Source organism: Salvelinus fontinalis, unplaced genomic scaffold (assembly GCF_029448725.1).
Source record: "Salvelinus fontinalis isolate EN_2023a unplaced genomic scaffold, ASM2944872v1 scaffold_0178, whole genome shotgun sequence".
Taxonomy (NCBI): Eukaryota; Metazoa; Chordata; class Actinopteri; order Salmoniformes; family Salmonidae; genus Salvelinus; species Salvelinus fontinalis.
Window position 1 is genome coordinate 286,026 of NW_026600387.1, and position 16,032 is coordinate 302,057.

General features: G+C 41.8%; 1 protein-coding gene across 1 annotated transcript; it reads right to left on the minus strand.

Annotated features, from left to right (window-relative positions):
- Positions 1-8,623: 8,623 nt before the first annotated feature.
- On the minus strand, positions 8,624-11,333 carry LOC129844128 (zinc finger protein 135-like). Its single transcript, XM_055912535.1, has 2 exons — positions 11,320-11,333; positions 8,624-11,109 (listed from the first exon to the last, which is right to left on the minus strand). The coding sequence occupies exons 1-2, from the start codon at positions 11,331-11,333 to the stop codon at positions 9,843-9,845; spliced, it is 1,281 nt and encodes a 426-aa protein (XP_055768510.1). The 3' UTR covers positions 8,624-9,842.
- Between the last annotated feature and the right edge of the window lie 4,699 nt (positions 11,334-16,032).

Sequence of the window (16,032 nt, forward strand, 5' to 3'; positions counted from 1 at the left end):
CTCTAGTCGGCCCAAAGGTTATCTTAAAAGCAGGTGAGGTGGCGATGATGGGACTGGGGTTTGGCATCCTCTCACATGAAAACATATCTGCAGACGAGAGACAGATGGAGAGAGAGAGCATGTTTAAGCCTTGTGTTTTTAGTTTTTATTCTAACATTGTTAGTCATCAATCAGGAGGTGAAATGCAAAACTGACCTTGGATCATTAACTCTGGGACTACTGCATCTCTCTGTATTTCAATGTAGAGCATCTCTTTAATAATACTTCCTGTATAATATAAACTGACCTGGGATCATTAACTCTGGGACTACTACATCCATCTGTATTTCAATGTAAAGCATCTCTTTAATAATACCTCCTGTATAATATAAACTGACCTGGGATCATTAACTCTGGGACTACTGCATCTATCTGTATTTCAATGTAAAGCATCTCTTTAATAATACTTCCTGTATAATATAAACTGACCTGGGATCATTAACTCTGGAACTACTGCATCTATCTGTATTTCAATGTAAAGCATCTCTTTAATAATACTTCCTGTATAATATAAACTGACCTGGGATCATTAACTCTGGGACTACTGCATCTATCTGTATTTCAATGTAAAGCATATCTTTAATAATACTTCCTGTTGTCCTGACCAAATGACCTCTCACGTCTGATCATGCTGTACCCTCTATGAAGCCAGTTCAAATGTAAAGAGGGGTTCACTGACAGCTGATATAAACTAGAGGATTTAGGGAGAAGGGGAGAGAGGGATGAAGTGAAGGAGAGAGACTGTTATTGAGAAAATAAGGTAGTTAAAGTGACAGTGTTCAACAGGAATCTGTGTGTGGCCTCACCTGGTGTCCACACCACACTAAGTGGCTGCAGAGTACTTTATGCTGAAAAACATGAACGGACCCACAAGGACAAACAATTATAGCGTAATTATAGAAATAATTAAGCGTCTTACTATTCTCCATGGTTGGCCCTCTTGCCTATTCTTTGAAGGTGGAAGGAGCCACAGTTAAAGGGAGAGAAACTGTGAATTGAATAACTGCAGTTGACATAGCCAAGTAAATGGAAGAATACTCTTATTGCAATGTGAATGGCTCTTAAACGAGCCTTTGGTTGTGCATAGTGTAGTCTATGGTGTTGCCAGGGAACAGCACCCTCTTAAAAGAGCCTTTGGTTGTGCATAGTGTAGTCTATGGTGTTGCCAGGGAACAGCACCCTCTTAAAAGAGCCTTTGGTTGTGCATAGTGTAGTCTATGGTGTTGCCAGGGAACAGCACCCTCTTTGAAGAAGTAGGAGGTGAAGATCTCCTGCACACGGATTGACTCTCTTGCTGCGTTGTTGGACACCGTCCTTGAAACATCCTGCTGAGCAGCAGACTCCTCCTCTGGGACACGGCGGCGAGCTGCAGATCCCCTCCTGGTCCTCGTGTCCATCCTCATGAAGTTACGCAGGACACAGGTAGCCTTCACACATCTGAATTCCTCCAAGAGGCAGTCCCAGATGACCCTGGTCACCCAACCTTGCAGTGCCCTACACGGCAACTGTAGGCAATCGTTTTGAAGGAATCTCCTGTTACAAGGTATCTGTAGGAATATGGAAGACAATGTAATTATTAGACTTTTACATCAACAGGTCATTGTGGATTACTAAAGTATAATATCCCTGATAACAAATCATGATAACATTGGATTGATAGATGCATGGGCAGACATATGTACATGTGTAGCATGTGACAATAACAGGATCATTTTTTTATTTTTATTTTATTTTATTTCACCTTTATTTAACCAGGTAGGCTAGTTGAGAACAAGTTCTCATTTGCAACTGCGACCTGGCCAAGATAAAGCATAGCAGTGTGAACAGACAACAACACAGAGTTACACATGGAGTAAACAATAGACAAGTCAATAACATGGTAGAAAAAAGAGAATCTATATACAATGTGTGCAAAAGGCATGAGGTAGGCAATACATTGAATAATTACAATTTAGCAGATTAACACTGGAGTGATAAATCATCAGATGATCATGTGCAAGAAGAGATACTGGTGTGCAAAAGAGCAGAAAAGTAAATAAATAAAAGCAGTATGGGGGTGAGGTAGGTAAATTGGGTGGGTAGTTTACAGATGGACTATGTACAGCTGCAGCGATCGGTTAGCTGCTCGGATAGCAGATTTTTAAAGTTGTTGAGGGAGATAAAAGTCTCCAACTTCAGAGATTTTTGCAATTCGTTCCAGTCGCAGGCAGCAGAGAACTGGAAGGAAAGGCGTCCAAATGAGGTTTTGGCTTTAGGGATGATCAGTGAGATACACCTGCTGGAGCGCGTGCTACGGGTGGGTGTAGCCATCGTGACCAGTGAACTGAGATAAGGCGGCACTTTGCCTAGCATAGCCTTGTAGATGACCTGGAGCCAGTGGGTCTGACGACGAACATGTAGCGAGGGCCAGCCGACTAGGGCATACAGGTCGCAGTGGTGGGTCGTATAAGGTGCTTTAGTAACAAAACGGATGGCACTGTGATAAACTGCATCCAGTTTGCTGAGTAGAGTATTGGAAGCTATCTTGTAGATGACATCGCCGAAGTCGAGGATCGGTAGGATAGTCAGTTTTACTAGGGTAAGTTTGGCGGCGTGAGTGAAGGAGGCTTTGTTCCGGAATAGAAAGCCGACTCTAGATTTGATTTTGGATTGGAGATGTTTGATATGAGTCTGGAAGGAGAGTTTGCAGTCTAGCCAGACACCTAGGTACTTATTGATGTCCACATATTCTAGGTCGGAACCGTCCAGGGTGGTGATGCTAGTCGGGCGTGCGGGTGCAGGCAGCGAACGGTTGAAAAGCATGCATTTGGTTTTACTAGCGTTTAAGAGCAGTTGGAGGCCACGGAAGGAGTGTTGTATGGCATTGAAGCTCGTTTGGAGGTTAGATAGCACAGTGTCCAGGGAAGGGCCGGAAGTATACAGAATGGTGTCGTCTGCGTAGAGGTGGATCAGGGAATCGCCCGCAGCAAGAGCAACATCATTGATGTATACAGAGAAAAGAGTCGGCCCGAGAATTGAACCCTGTGGTACCCCCATAGAGACTGCCAGAGGACCGGACAACATGCCCTCCGATTTGACACACTGAACTCTGTCTGCAAAGTAGTTGGTGAACCAGGCAAGGCAGTCATTAGAAAAACCGAAGCTATTGAGTCTGCCGATAAGAATATGGTGATTGACAGAGTCGAAAGCCTTGGCCAGGTCGATGAAGACGGCTGCACAGTAATGTCTTTTATCGATGGCGGTTATGATATCGTTTAGTACCTTGAGCGTGGCTGAGGTGCACCCGTGACCGGCTCGGAAACCGGATTGCACAGCGGAGAAGGTACGGTGGGATTCGAGATGGTCAGTGATCTGTTTGTTGACTTGGCTTTCGAAGACCTTAGCTAGGCAGGGCAGGATGGATATAGGTCTGTAACAGTTTGGGTCCAGGGTGTCTCCCCCTTTGAAGAGGGGGATGACAGCGGCAGCTTTCCAATCCTTGGGGATCTCAGATGATACGAAGGAGAGGTTGAACAGGCTGGTAATAGGGGGTGCGACAATGGCGGCGGACAGTTTCAGAAATAGGGGGCCCAGATTGTCAAGCCCAGCTGATTTGTACGGGTCCAGGTTTTCCAGCTCTTTCAGAACATCTGCTATCTGGATATGGGTAAAGGAGAAGCTGGGGAGGCTTGGGCGAGTAGCAGCGGGGGGGGGCGGGGCTGTTGGCCAAGGTTGGAGTCGCCAGGTGGAAGGCATGGCCAGCCATTGAGAAATGTTTGTTGAAGTTTTCGATTATCACGGACTTATCAGTGGTGACTGTGTTATCTAGCCTCAGTGCAGTGGGCAGCTGGGAGGAGGTGCTCTTGTTTTCCATGGGCTTTACAGTATCCCAGAACTTTTTGGAGTTAGAGCTACAGGATGCAAATTTCTGCTTGAAAAAGCTGGCCTTTGCTTTCCTGACTGACTGCGTGTATTGGTTGCTGACTTCCCTGAACAGTTGCATATCACGGGGGCTCTTCGATGCTATTGCAGTTCGCCACAGGATGTTTTTGTGCTGGTCGAGGGCAGTCAGGTCTGGAGTGAACCAAGGGCTATATCTGTTCTTGGTTCTGCATTTTTTGAGCGGAGCATGCTTGTCTAATATGGTGAGGAAGTAACTTTTAAAGAATGACCAGGCATCCTCAACTGACGGGATGAGGTCAATATCCTTCCAGGATACCCGGGCCAGGTCGATTAGAAAGGCCTGCTCGCAGAAGTGTTTCAGGGAGCGTTTGACAGTGATGAGGGGTGGTCGTTTGACCGTGGACCCGTGGCGGATACAGGCAATGAGGCAGTGATCGCTGAGATCTTGATTGAAGACAGCAGAGGTGTATTTGGAGGGCAAGTTGGTCAGGATGATGTCTATTAGGGTGCCCATGTTTACGGATTTAGGGTTGTACCTGGTGGGTTCCTTGATGATTTGTGTGATATTGAGGGCATCAAGCTTAGATTGTAGGACTGCCGGGGTGTTAAGCATATCCCAGTTTAGGTCACCTAACAGAACAAACTCTGAAGCTAGATGGGGAGCGATCAATTCACAGATGGTGTCCAGGGCACAGCTGGGAGCTGAGGGGGGTCGGTAGCAGGCGGCAACAGTGAGAGACTTATTTCTGGAGAGATTAATTTTTAAAATTAGAAGTTCGAACTGTTTGGGCATAGACTTGGAAAGTATGACAGAACTTTGCAGGCTATCTCTGCAGTAGATTGCAACTCCTCCCCCTTTGGCAGTTCTATCTTGATGGAAAGTGTTATAGTTGGGTATGGAAATCTCAGAGTTCATATCAAGGATGACATCACAAATGAATACATAAATACCACTTGAAGCTTGATAATGAGTTGATCATTTGAATCAGCTGTGCAGTGCTGAGGCAAAAACAACAATGTGTCCCTCTTTGAGTCCCCAGGACTGAGAACCACTGCTCTTCATTGGGACCTCTTCATATGTAGACTGGCTTTCATAGCGCTCTTTATCTGAGGACAGAAAACCTCACAAGAAACACACTTCATTATAGTCAAATTACACCACACTGAATATTATGTTACTATTATCTCCGTCCTCACTTCTAGGGACAGGAACTACACAAAAGTACCTTCCCTATCCAGAATAGCCTCCTCTCTCACTGACAGTTGGGGCTGCTATCCTTTCACCCTCCTCCATGGCTGTTAGCTAGCTACCTACAAATGCATTTGGAGTTTGTTTTTTACAGTGATAAATAGATAGCTAGCTAATATGAAGTTAAGTAGCTGGTGATTGTTTTATTCACTTAGCTATCTATCTATAAAGTATTTGAAGTTGGTTAGATAGCTAGCTAGCCAACTAGCTAGCTCATTTAGCAGCTCTTTTGAGTTAGCCTGCACTGTAGCTAGTTAGCCTGTCTAGGATCAGCGTGGCGCTAGCGGCACACCCCCCCCCCCCCACTGAAAAACCAGTGCCGCGAAATTCAAAAAAAATATTTTTTTTAAATATTTAACTTTCACACATTAAAGTCCAATACAGCTAATGAAAGACACAGATCTTGTGAATCCAGTCAACTTGTCCGATTTTTAAAATGTTTTACAGGGAAGACACAATATGTAAAGATGTACATCTATTACCTAAAAACACATTAGCATAATCCACCATCTTTTATTTGTCAACCAACACCAGTAGCCATCACCAATTCGGCTAAACTAAGATATTTATAGCCCCTAACCAACAAAAAAACTCATCAGATGACAGTCTGATAACATATTTATGGTATGGGATAGGTTTTGTTAGAAAAAAGTGCATATTTCAGGTAGATGGCATAGGTTACAATTGCACCCACCGTCACAAATGGAATAGAAAAACTACTTAGAGCAACGTGTTTACCTACTTACTAATCATCAAACATTTCGTAAAAATACACAGCATACACGAATCGAAAGACACAGATCCTGTGAATACAGACAATATTTCAGATTTTCTAAGTGTCTTACAGCGAAAACACAATAAATCGTTATATTAGCATAGCACATAGCACATAGCAGCCCAGCATTGATTCTAGCCAAAGTGAGCGATAACGTCAACATCGCCAAAAATATATTAATTTTTTCACTAACCTTCTCAGAATTCTTCAGATGACACTCCTGTAACATCATATTACACAATGCATATAGAGTTTGATCGAAAACGTTTATATTTAGCCACCAAAATCATGGTTAGACAATGTGAAATGTAACTCAGCTGGTCAGAATATGTCCTTGCGCCACTTAGACAGTGATCTACTCTTATACATAAATACTCATAAACGTGACTAAAAAATATAGGGTGGACAGGGATTGATAGACAATTTAATTCTTAATACAATTGCGGAATTACATTTTTTAATTTATCCTTACTTTTCAATACAGTTTGCGCCAAGCGAAGCTACGTCAAAAAACATGGCGTCCTAAGCCACTAAAATGTTTCGACAGAAACACGATTTATCATAATAAAAATGTCCTACCTTGAGCTGTTCTTCCATCAGTATCTTGGGCAAAGGATCCTTTCTTGGGAGTAATCGTCTTTTGGTGGAAAGCTGTCCTCTTGCCATGTGGAAATGCCAACTGCGTTCGGGATGAACTGAAAAGCGTGCCCAACTATTCACATCGTTTCAAAAATAAATGTCACAAAATCGCACTAAACGGATATAAATTGCTATAAAACGCTTTAAATTAACTACCTTATGATGTTTTTAACTCCTATAACGAGTGAAAAGATGACCGGAGAAATATAACAGGCTAAACTAACGCTTGGAACAGGAGAGGGTCGGTGTCCTCCACGCGCGTGACGCACCAAGAAAAGACTTGCTAGCTACAGGGTTTTTTCATTTATAGGGCCTGTGAACGCGCAATCGACCCCATTGGAATCGTCATCACGTAAAGGCATCCAGGGGAAGACGTAAGAAGTGTCCGTATAGTCATAGCAATAACAGTGCCCTTTTAACTGACTTCAGGTGGCCAACATTTCTCAAATCTGACTCCATGTCAGGGAAATTGCTGTAGAATGGGCTCTGTTCCACTTAGAGACAAAATTTCAACTCCTATAGAAACTATAGACTGTTTTCTATCCAATAATAATAATAATATGCATATTGTACGATCAAGGATTTTGTGGGAAGCCGTTTCAAAAATTACCCAATTAGCATAAATAGTCTCAACAGCGCCCCCATCCTCAACAGGTTTAACTAATAATACATCGTTGTTTCTTTACATTTCCAAAATCTATTTACTTACTTGAATAGGTTCTCCCAGCCATGTGGACAACTGGAAACAGGGCAGCAAAGTTTGTCACCAGAGCGTTTTAGAGGATATTACTATTGAACTATGTACCCATTTAATAACCAGACCTTCATACAAACTTGCTCTGCTGAATTCTTGACGGAGTCACAACGGCCGGCCTAAGCGGCATCTGCTGACTGGACGCAGGTGAGGAAAATGTACATTTTATTTTCAGACAACAAGTTAACTCTTGGGTATTCTCTAGGGATTCTTGAGACATCCCTACCCTAAACCCTAACCTTAACCCCTAACTTAACCATTTTAAAAGTCAACTTCAACGGGCTACGGACGTCCCAAAGATGTATCGCTACCTGAAAATACATGATCTAAGTGATTGATAGTTAGTATTCATCAGTCATAAAGCCTTATTTACTTTAATAAACTACTAAAATAGTGATTTTGTCAGACAGCAGCTCTACACTTTATTGACTGACTGATCCATTCATCCTTCCATCCCTCCTCAGCCTTCCTCTCCTCTGAAGACCCAGTGAGGGTAGAGCTCAGTCAGAGAGCTGTTGAGGGACTGGTTAGGAAGAACACTTCTACAGCCAGAGAGGTGAGAGGTCACACATGGTTTAGATGGTAAATATTTTTGTCCCCTTAGTGCTTCATCACGTAAGCAAAAGGGAATATGTTCCATCATCTATGTTTATTTACGTTAGTGCAAATTGTATTGGTGTAATTTCTCACCCCTTTTGGCTGTATGAAAGTTTATTTCCCCTCAGGCACACACATTTGTTCTTTGATATTATGAAGGTAATTTGTGTAAAATGTACTTTTCCCCACTCATTCACCCCATCTCTTTACATTGCTTATTTATATTCAGTGGCCTGACTGCATCCAGACTATGTCAAAGGCCCATCCCGGTAGATCTGAACCGAATGCAGCTTGGAGTGATCAAATGAAGAAGTCACATTTAGGTGCCAGGTGTAACTGAGGCCATAGATGCTCCACATCCATTACTTTGAATGTTTTATATAATATGACTAAATGTGTTTCTTTCTGTGTTGCAGGGGCAGTCAAGAAATGGAACGGCAAGGCCACAGAACATGACATAAGCAGAGCTGTGGGAGACCACCTCAAGCCCTTGGTAGAGCCGGGGGTGGTGTTTACCACTCCACCAGCAGAGCTGTGAGAGACCACCTCAAGCCCCCGGCCGGGGGTGGTGTTTAACACTCCACCACGCCTTCAGCAGGCTGGAAAAGTGGGATTGATACTGTTTTTCATACTAAGATGGACCAAGAGTCTGTTGATAGGTCAGTCATTGGGTTCATTTGTTGAAATCAAATCAAGTTTTATTTATACAGCACATTTCAGACATGGATGCAACATAATGGCTTCACAGGAGAAAACAATGAAAATAAACAAAAATATTTGGTACACAACAAACAGAAGATTAACAACTGAAAGACCAATGAGCATTCTAAGGAAATGCCATTGATTAAAACACTAATTGGATGCAATATCCAACCCAAAATATAAGCTTGTTTTTTAGGAGGGGTTCTCAAAGACACTATGGGGGTGTCGATTGAAAGTTGACTAGTAACAACAACTGGGACATAAAAGACACCACCCATGAGTCCCACTAAATCTGCCCAAGAAGAGGGAAACAAAAGAAAAACCCACACCAAACTTAAAGACAGGAAGACCCAGTCCCCAATGTCATGCTCTAGTACATTTGGGTTGGCACATCTGAACATGAACCCTGATATTCTAAAAGAAGGGCAACAGCGTCAATATAATTATACCCGAAAATTGTCAGTTGATTACTTAAATAATTATGATGACTAAATGTTACATGAATTGGAAATATGAAATATCAAAACCAAATGTCTGTTCATATGTATTGTATGTATAATATAGAACATAAAGTAATATGTATAAATTACTGATATCGATTAGGGGGGAAATCAGGATGTACATGATGTTGAAACGAACAACTAAAAAAACACATGGAAATGGGAGATATATTTCGCCTCACTGGTTAGAGGACAACCTGCAGAAGACAGTCAGCTACATTTGGGAGTGATGCATTTAAATTTAGGGGTCACTAAACAAAGGAACACAACACATATTTGTCATCACTCATCGATATCACGTTGAAATCAATTGTGTGACAGAAGGGATATGAGGTTGCACGTCCTGTTAAAACTAACAGCTCAAAAACCACACGGAATCTGGGAATAATGTGTACATCCCTGGTTAGAGGACAATCTGTAGAAAACAGTTGGCTACATTTAGAAGTGTTGCATTTTGATTCAAGTGGGTCACCAACGTGGTAAGTGTAACAAAAGCTCTTTTTGTGTTAGTCACTTTTTGATAAATCACATAAATAGTACTCTTTTCATTCAGAGCCTGGATTTTTCCCAAGGCTAATATCCATATCACGCTGAAATCAATTGAATTAGGGTTCTACATTGAGAAACTCCTTAAAATACTCATACTACGATGTTAAAACATTCTACATTGTGACATGAATTCATTGATATCACAAAATAACTCCTTCATGTATGTATTTTGTCACACTGAACATAAGGTTTCTCTCCTGTGTGTATTCTCTGGTGTAGAGTCAGAGTGCTAGATTGACCAAAACTCTTCCCACATTGACCACAACTATAAGGTTTCTCTCCTGTGTGTGTTCTCTGGTGTGATGTCAGTTGGTCAGATCGACCAAAACTCTTCCCACATTGACCACAGCTATAAGATTTCTCTCCTGTGTGTATTCTCTGGTGTAGAGTCAGAGTGCTAGATTGACCAAAACTCTTCCCACATTGACCACAACTATAAGGTTTCTCTCCTGTGTGTGTTCTCTGGTGTGATGTCAATTGGTCAGATCGACCAAAACTCTTCCCACATTGACCACAGCTATAAGATTTCTCTCCTGTGTGTGTTCTCTGGTGTACAGTCAGATTGCTAGATGTAGTAAAACTCTTCCCACATTGACCACAGCTATAAGGTTTCTCTCCTGTGTGTGTTCTCTGGTGTAATGTCAGGTGGCCAGATCGAGCAAAACTCTTCCCACATTGACCACAGCTATAAGATTTCTCTCCTGTGTGTATTCTCTGGTGTAGAGTCAGAGTGCTAGATGCACCAAAACTCTTCCCACATTGACCACAGCTATACGGTTTCTCTCCTGTGTGTATTCTCTGGTGTAGAGTCAGAGTGCTAGATTGACCAAAACTCTTCCCACATTGACCACAGCTATACGGTTTCTCTCCTGTGTGTGTTCTCTGGTGTACAGTCAGAGAGCCAGATGTAGTAAAACTCTTCCCACATTGATCACAGCTATAAGGTTTCTCTCCTGTGTGTGTTCTCTGGTGTAATGTCAGCTGGCCAGATGTAGTAAAACTCTTCCCACATTGATCACAGCTATAAGGTTTCTCTCCTGTGTGTGTTCTCTGTTGTAATGTCAGCTGGCCAGATGTAGTAAAACTCTTCCCACATTGACCACAACTATAAGGTTTCTCTCCTGTGTGTGTTCTCTGGTGCACTGTCAGATCTCTAGATGCACCAAAACTCTTCCCACATTGACCACAGCTATAGGGTTTCTCTCCTGTGTGTATTCTCTGGTGTTGAGTCAGCTGGCCAAATGTAGTACATCTCTTCCCACATTGACCACAGCTATAGGGTTTCTCTCCTGTGTGTGTTCTCTGATGAATTGTAATGCCTGATGAGGTGAATCTCTTCCCACAGTCAGAGCAGCAGTGAGTTCCCTTCCCTGTGGATCTCTGCTGGTGTTTCTTGAGGTGTTCTGATCTGGAGAGACTCTTCTCTGCCACGATAGTCCCGTATCTCTCCTGTGTGAACAACAAAGTCAGACAGATGATTAAAGGCCCACAACAATCCAACAATCCACTGTAAAAGGTGATGCCAACAGCATAGCCATGATGTTGTACAACAATTGATGTCTGTAATGAATGTTAAAATGATTTGACAATTGTCTTAAAATGAGCAACAAGTCATATTTTGTATTGTTTTCACATTAGTAGTAACATCTAAGATTGTATGCTAGAAATGTTGTTGAACCTCTAAGCAGTGTGGCAGACGACTTTTGACCTCCAATACAGGCCCCTTTCTGTGTTGCTAAAATTGCGTCACGAGGTCAATTTGATTGCAGAAACTCCTCCATACTAGTAGTATATGAGTAGCAGTATAGTAGTAATGAGGAAACCGCTAGTTATGGATGTAGTATATCTGGTAATGAGGAAACCACTAGTTATGGATGTAGTATATCTGGTAATGAGGAAACCGCTAGTTATGGATGTAGTATATCTGGTAATGAGGAAACCACTAGTTATGGATGTAATATATCTGGTAATGAGGAAACCACTAGTTATGGATGTGGTATATCTGGTAATGAGGAAACCCCTAGTTATGGATGTAGTATATCTGCTAATGAGGAAACCACTAGTTATGGATGTAGTATATCTGGTAATGATGAAACCCCTAGTTATGGATGTAGTATATCTGCTAATGAGGAAACCACTAGTTATGGATGTAGTATATCTGGTAATGAGGAAACCACTTGTTATGGATGTAGTATATCTGGTAATGAGGAAACCACTAGTTATGGATGTAGTATATCTGGTAATGAGGAAACCACTAGTTATGGATGTAATATATCTGCCAGGAGCAAAAATGGTGAGCAAAGATTTGTTTTTCACAATGTATTCTGAATGTGAAAAGGGGAAAACTCAGGGGAGTAGCCTCCATTTCCAGGTTGCTTATGAGTGCATTTCACACTACTTTGGATTATAATTGTAAGGATCGTTTGAATGTCCTGCTTAATATAATGTTTGTGTCATCACAAATCAACCGCTTTGTATTTAAAAAACACTTCAACCAGTAAAATACTCTTTGGCTTTTCCATCAGCCTGACAATGAGGGTTTGTACACTGTTTGCCAAATTGGCCCATAACTTCACCTAACAATAACATAGACCTACTGTAGGACCCATAACTTCACCTAACAACATTGACCTACTGTAGAACCCATAACTTCACCTAACAACAACATAGACCTACTGTAGGACCCATAACTTCACCTAACAATAACATAGACCTACTGTAGAACCCATAACTTCACCTAACAATAACATAGACCTACTGTAGGACCTATAACTTCACCTAACAATAACATAGACCTACTGTAGGACCCATAACTTCACCTAACAATAACATAGACCTACTGTAGGACCCATAACTTCACCTAACAATAACATAGAACTACTGTAGGACCCATAACTTCACCTAACAATAACATAGACCTACTGTAGGACCCAGAACTTCACCTAAGAACAAATATAGGAAAATAGATGTGTGTGTTGTTCAATAGCCTATCCATCAAGGAACAGTTCTCTACACATTATGAGCTAAGTATCTCTGTGTGCAAACAGACTAACGAGACCCTACAGTAAATCAAGCAGACAATAACATTATAAACATCAATTTGTTAGGGATGTTGGATCCAACGTGGAGCACGGCATAACTGTCTTTACCAGAGTAATGAATGAAGAAGCACTTTGGTTGTTGTTGCATGTTGTGATGTTTGTCATTTGACTGTCATTCAGAAAATGATTTCCTGGATCAGCTGATGATAGTTGAACATGTGACTAACTAAACAGCTACAGTATTAAGAATGATGTGTAATTATTGAAGAACCGCGTTAATGACAGTATCAATTTGGGTGTTGTCAATAAAGTTAAGGTTTTATTTAACCTTTATTTAACCAGGTAGACCAGTTGAGAACAAGTTCTCATATACAACTGCAACCTGGCCAAGATAAAGCAAAGCAGTGTGACAAAACAACACAGGGTTACACGTGGGATAAACAAACGTACAGTCAGTAACACAATATAAACATCTATATAGTGTGTGCAAATGGAGTACGGAGTTAAGGCAATAAATAGGCCTTAGTAGCGAAGTAATTACAATTCAGCAAATTAACACTGGAGTGATAGATGTGCAGATGATGTTGTGCAAGTAGAAATACTGGTGTGCAAAAGAGCAAAAAAAGTTAATAAAAACATGGGGATGAGGTAGGCAGTTGGATGGGCTATTTAAAGATGGGCTGTGTGCAGCTGCAGCGATCGGTAAGCTGCTCAGATAGCTGATGCTTAAAGTTAGTGAGGGAGATATAAGTCTCCAACTTCAGGGATTTTTGCAATTCGTTCCAGTCATTGGCAGCAGAGAACTGAAAGTAAAGGCGGCCAAAGCAGGTGTTGGCTTTGGGGATGAGCAGTGAGATATACCTGCTGGAGCGCGTGCTACGGGTGGGTGTTGCTATGGTGACCACTGAGCTGAGTTAAGGTGGAGCTTTACCTAGCAAAGACTTATAGATGACCTGGAGCCAATGGGTTTGGCGACGAATATTTAGCGAGGGCCAGCCGACAAGAGCATACAGGTCACAGTGGTGGGTGGTATATGGGGCTTTAGTGACAAAACGGACGGCACTGTTATAGACTGCATCCAGGTCGCTGAGTAGAGTGTTGGAGGCTATTTTGAAAATGACGTCGCTGATCCGTTTTACGATGGTGTTTGGCAGCGTGAGTGAAGGAAGCTTTTTTTGCGAAATGTGCCAATTCTAGATTCAATTTAGGATTGGAGATGCTTAACCTGAGTCTGGAAGGAGAGTTTACAGTCTAGTCAGACACCTAGGTATTTGTAGTTGTCCACCTATTCTAAGTCAGAACCGTCCAGAGTAGTGATGCTAGTCGGGTGAGCGGGTGAGGGCAGCGATCGGTTGAAGAGCATGCATTTAGTTTTACTTGCTTTTAAGATCAGTTGGAGGCCACAGAAGGAGTGTTGTATGGCATTGAAGTTCATTTGGAGGTTGGTTAGTTTGTTATTTGGTGAACCAGGCGAGTCAGTCATTTGAGAAACCAAGGCTGGTGAGTCTGCCGATAAGAATACGGTGATTGACAGAGTCGAAAGCCTTGGCCAGGTCGATGAAGACGGCTGCACAGTACTGTCTTTTATCGATGGCGATTATGATATCGTTTAGTACCTTGAGCGTGGCTGAGGTGCACCCGTGACCAGCTCGGAAACCGGATTGCACAGCGGAGAAGGTACGGTGGGATTCGAAATGGTCAGTGATCTGTTTGTTAACCCCGGAACCCACAACATTCTGCTGCCTTCGCAGAGCGCGAAATTCAAAAAATATTTTTCTGAAATATTTAACTTCCACACATTAACAAGTCCAATACAGCAAATGAAAGATAAACATCTTGTGAATCCAGCCAACATGTCCGATTTTAAAAATGTTTTACAGCGAAAACACAATATATATTTATGTTAGCTCACCACAATAGCCAAACACACAACGCTATTTATCCACCGCCAACATAGCTTTCACAAAAGCCACAAATAGAGATACAATTAATCACTAACCTTTGAAAACTTCATCAGATAACATCATGTTACACAATACATTTATGTTTTGTTCGAAAATGTGCATATTTAGAGCTGCAAATCTTGGTTATACATTGCAGCTACCGTCACAAATAGCACCAAAACAGCCAGAATAATTACAGAGAGCAACGTGAAATACATAAATACTCATCATAAAACATTTATGAAAAATACAAGGTGTACAGCAAGTGAAAGATAAACATCTTGTGAATCCAGCCAATATTTCCGATTCTTTAAGTGTTTTACAGCGAAAACACAATATAGAGTTATATTAGCTTACCACAATAGCCAAACACACAAACGCATTTATTCACCGCAAAGGTAGCTTTCGCAAAAAACAGCAATAAATATAAAATCAATCACTAACCTTTGGACAACTTCATCAGATGACAGTCTTATACCATCAAGTTATACAATACATTTATGTTTTGTTTGAAAATGTGTATATTTAGAGGTACAAATCGTGGTTTTACATTGTGAATACGTAGCAAAAATGCACAAAATTCTCAGGTGATATTTTTTCAGTCACCTAATCTAATCAAAGAACTCATCATAAACTTTACTAAAAAATACATGTTGTACAGCAAATGAAATATACACTGGTTCTTAATGCAACCGCTGTGTTAGATTTTTAAAAATAACTTGCTTATTGAAATTCTCAATTATAGTGGGACACTGGGTGAAGGAGAAGCTGGGGAGGCTTGGGCAAGTAGCTGCGGGGGGTGCGGCGCTGTTGGCCCGGGTTGGGGTAGCCAGGAGGAAAGCATGGCCAGCCGTCGAGAAATGCTTATTGAAATTCTAGATTATCGTGGAGTTATCGGTGGTGACAGTGTTTCCTAGCCTCAGTGCAGTGGGCAGCTGGGATGAGGTGCTCTTATTCTCCATGGACTTTACAGTGCCCCAGAACGTTTTGGAGTTAGAGCTACAGGATGCAAATTTCTGTTTGAAAAAGCTAGCCTTTGCTTTCCTAACTGACTGTGTGTATTGGTTCCTGACTTCTCTGAAAAGTTGCATATTGCGGGGACTATTCGATGTTAGTGCAGTACGCCACAGGATGTTTCTGTGCTGGTCGAGGGCAGTCAGGTCTGGAGTCAACCACGGGCCATATCTGTTCTTAGTTACAAATTTTTTGAAAGGGGCATGCTTATTTAAGGTGGTGATGAAATTACTTTTAATGAACAACCAGGCATCCCCTACTGACGGGATGAGGTCAATATCCTTCCAGGATACCCGGGCCAGGTCGATTAGAAATGTCTGCTCGCAGAAGTGTTTTAGGGAGCGTTTG